Source organism: Stegastes partitus, unplaced genomic scaffold (genome assembly GCF_000690725.1).
Source record: "Stegastes partitus isolate 25-593 unplaced genomic scaffold, Stegastes_partitus-1.0.2 Scaffold424, whole genome shotgun sequence".
Taxonomy (NCBI): domain Eukaryota; kingdom Metazoa; phylum Chordata; class Actinopteri; family Pomacentridae; genus Stegastes; species Stegastes partitus.
Genome location: NW_007578155.1, coordinates 402725 through 406244, shown reverse-complemented (window position 1 = coordinate 406244; position 3520 = coordinate 402725). Strand labels below are relative to the sequence as shown.

The window sequence follows — 3520 nt, the reverse complement described above, 5'->3', positions numbered from 1 at the left end:
AAAAAAAACCTGCAGGTTCTGAAGCAGGATGATGGATTTAAGAGACTTTCTGAACCTTCAGTGGTAGAAAAAAGTCAAACTGGCATAAATGTGCAACAAAATTTGAATTTCTATTTGATTTTAAAATCAGACAAACGGGATGAACTGAGCATGTTGCCTGTAATGTAACGTGGATGTTGGTGGATGCAATGAAGGAAAAGAACAGCGTGACTGGATGCTTTGTGTACACTGGACCTGCAGGCTCTGATGATACTGAGACACTTTCTGAACCTTACAGGAGCAGAAAAAAGCAAAGTGTTGGACAAACTAAACACATTTCCTGCTGATGTTCACAATATTAAAGAAGAGAAAGGTGTGGTTCCTCTACAGGACGTTGGCCTCGCTGGAGTCCGGCTGCAGGATCTGAAGCGTGACGATGAAGCGGAGGCACTTCCTGAACCAGGGGTAGAAGAAGGCGTAGATGATGGGGTTGAGGCAGGAGTTGAAGTAGAACAGGCAGGTGACGAAGGCGACGGACGACGGGTTGAGCAGCGCGTCCTGCCCGGTCAGCGTCACGCAGAAGTACGGGCAGAGGCAGATGAGGAACACCACCACCACCACGCCCAGAGTTCTGGCCGCCTTCATCTCCGACTTCTTCACCATCACCGTCACCGAGCCGCGCACGGTGACGGAGGCGATGTGGGACCTCATGGCTCGGGCCTGAGACGCCGCCACCACGAACACCCGCAGGTACAGCAGCACGATGACGGCGACGGGCCCGATGAAGGACAGCAGGATGTCGGCGAGGCCCGCGATGTAGTCGATGGCAACCACGCACTCCCCAGAGCAGGAGGTGAACCGGCCCGGATGCACCAGGTTCCCCCACAGCAGCAGCGTCTGCAGCACCACAGAGAAGATCCAGCACACCGACACCGACAGCTGCACCTTCCTCTGGGTGACCTTGGTCTGGTAGCGCAGGGGGTCGCAGATGGCCATGTAGCGGTCCACGGAGATCATCACCATGGTGCCGATGGAGGCGGACGTGACGATGTAGGCCAGGTACTGGTACAGCGTGCACATGACGTCACCCAGGTACCAGCAGCCGTCAATGAGCAGCATCTGGAAACACGTGAAGATGCCCACGAAGAAGTCGGAGACGGCCAGAGAGAGCAGCAGGAGGTTGGTGGGAGTGTGGAGCTGCCTGCAGGGGGGGGACACGGGGTTACAGAGCAGCAGTAAGAGGCAGCGGCAGCAGGGCAACTTGCAGCTTCAGGTCAACCTGCAGCAGAACCAGGTCAACCTGCAGCAGAACCAGGTCAACCTGCAGCAGCATCAGGTCAACCTGCAGCAGCATCAGTTAAATCTGCATCATCAGGTCCACCTGCAGCATCAGGTCAACCTGCAGCAGAACCAGGTCAACCTGCAGAACCAGGTCAACCTGCAGCGGCATCAGGTCAGCCTGCAGCAGAACCAGGTCAACCTGCAGCAGAACCAGGTCAACCTGCAGCAGCATCAGTTAAATCTGCATCGATTAAACCTTCAGAAACATCATTTAAACCTGCAGAAACACAAGTTAAATTTGCAGCAGAATCAGTTAAATGTGCATCAATTAAACCATTAAACCGGCAGCAGCATCAGATGAACCTGCAGCAAAATCAGTTAAACCTGCAGAAACTTGAGTTAAACCTGCAGCAGCGTCCAGTTCGACCTGGGGAAACATCAAGTAAACCTGCTGCAAAATGAGTTAAACCTGCAGACATGTCATTTACATCTGCAGCAGCATCCCTTAAATTTGCAGCAGCACGAGTTCAACATGCAGCAGAATCATGTAAAACTGCAGCAGCATCAGCTGTGTTAGTCAAAGTTGCAGCATTATCAGTTAAACCTGCAGCAGAATCAGACAAACCTGCAGCAAAATTAACTGAACCTGCATGAAAACAAGTTAAATTTGCAGCAGAACAATGTAAATCTGTGCTACAATCAGTTAAATCTGCATCACTGTTACCGTCAGAAGCTGTTAAACCTGCAGCAGCATCAGTTCAATTTGCAGCATTATCAGTTAAACCTGCAGCAGGATCGTGTAAAGCTGTGTCAGAATCACTTAAATCTGCATCAATTCAACCGTCAGAAACTGTTAAACCAGCAGAAACGTTAGTTAAACCTGCAGCATTATCACTTCAGCCTGCAGCAGCATTCAGTTCGTCCTGAGGAAACATCATGTAAACCTGCAGCAGCACGAGTTGCATGAGTTCAATTTGCAGTAAAATCAGTAGAATCTGCAGCAGCGTACTTGAAGTGTGAGATGGAGATGATGACCAGCAGGTTGAGGGTGGTGGTGAGCACCGTGATGAAGGACAGCACCACGTACGTCACCACCAGCTGCACATGAGGACGCTTGGGCTTCTTGCAGGAGGAGTTGAGCAGCTGAGGGAAGCAGAGCTCGGCCTCCTCCAGAACCTCCATGGTCTCAGACAGAGGAGGCGGCTCCGGGCGGCTCCTTTATACGTGGACGCCGCTCTGCTGCCGGACGCCTCCAGCACACCTCCGACATCCCAACACCTGCAGGGGGAGGGTCCATCAGGGGAGCAGCCCGGTGTTGGGATGGAAACCAGACAGAAACACAAAACAATCAAAAGTGATGAAACAAATTCAGCAGTTTAACGGATCACTGCCTGACTGATGGATGCACTGAGATCAGCATCAACAATCAACGAGAAGACAAGATGAGACAGAACGAGAGACGAGACAAGAAGAGATAGGATGTGATACACTGAGACAAGATGAGATGAAATAAGACAAGACAAAAAGAGACAGAATGAGATAATACCAGATGAGATAAGAGGACATTAGATGTGATATCGTGAGACAAGATAAAACAAGGAATGACGAGATGAGACAACATAGAGATAAGACGAGATAATACAAGATGTCAGGATGTGATACAGTAAGATACGATAAGATGAGACGAGATAAAACAAGCAAAGACGAGATGAGATGACATAAGATGAGATAAGACAAGATGAGATACGATGATACAGTGAGACAAGATGAGATAAAATGAGACGAGGTACAGCAAGAAATGATGAGATGAGAAAACAGGATGTGATAAGATGAGAAAGGATGTGACACAATAAGACAAGATGAGACGAGACAACACAAAACAAGATACGATGAGACAAGACAAGACAAGAAGAGATAAAGCAAGAAATGGTGAGATGAGACGACAAAAAATAAGATGAGAAGAAACAAGATAAGGTGACATCAGACAAAACCAGAGAGATAAGATGTGACACAGTGAGACAAGATCAGATGAGATGAAATGAGACAAGATTAAAAAAAAGAAATGACGAAATAAGATAAGACAAGATAAGACGAGACAAGACAAAATGAGGTAAAACAAGAAATGACGAGCTGAGACAACATAAAACCAGATGAGACGACACGAGGTGAGATGAGATCAGATAAGATCAAATAAACAAGATAAAACAAGAAAAGATCAGATGACATAAGATTAGATTTGACACAACGAGATACGATGAGG

At 48.1% G+C, this 3520-nt stretch overlaps 1 protein-coding gene across 1 annotated transcript; it reads right to left on the bottom strand.

The window, feature by feature from the left end:
- Window positions 1-363: 363 nt before the first annotated feature.
- LOC103360278 (trace amine-associated receptor 13c-like) lies at window positions 364-2442 on the bottom strand. Its single transcript, XM_008285973.1, has 2 exons — window positions 2270-2442; window positions 364-1180 (listed from the first exon to the last, which is right to left on the bottom strand). The coding sequence occupies exons 1-2, from the start codon at window positions 2440-2442 to the stop codon at window positions 364-366; spliced, it is 990 nt and encodes a 329-aa protein (XP_008284195.1).
- Between the last annotated feature and the right edge of the window lie 1078 nt (window positions 2443-3520).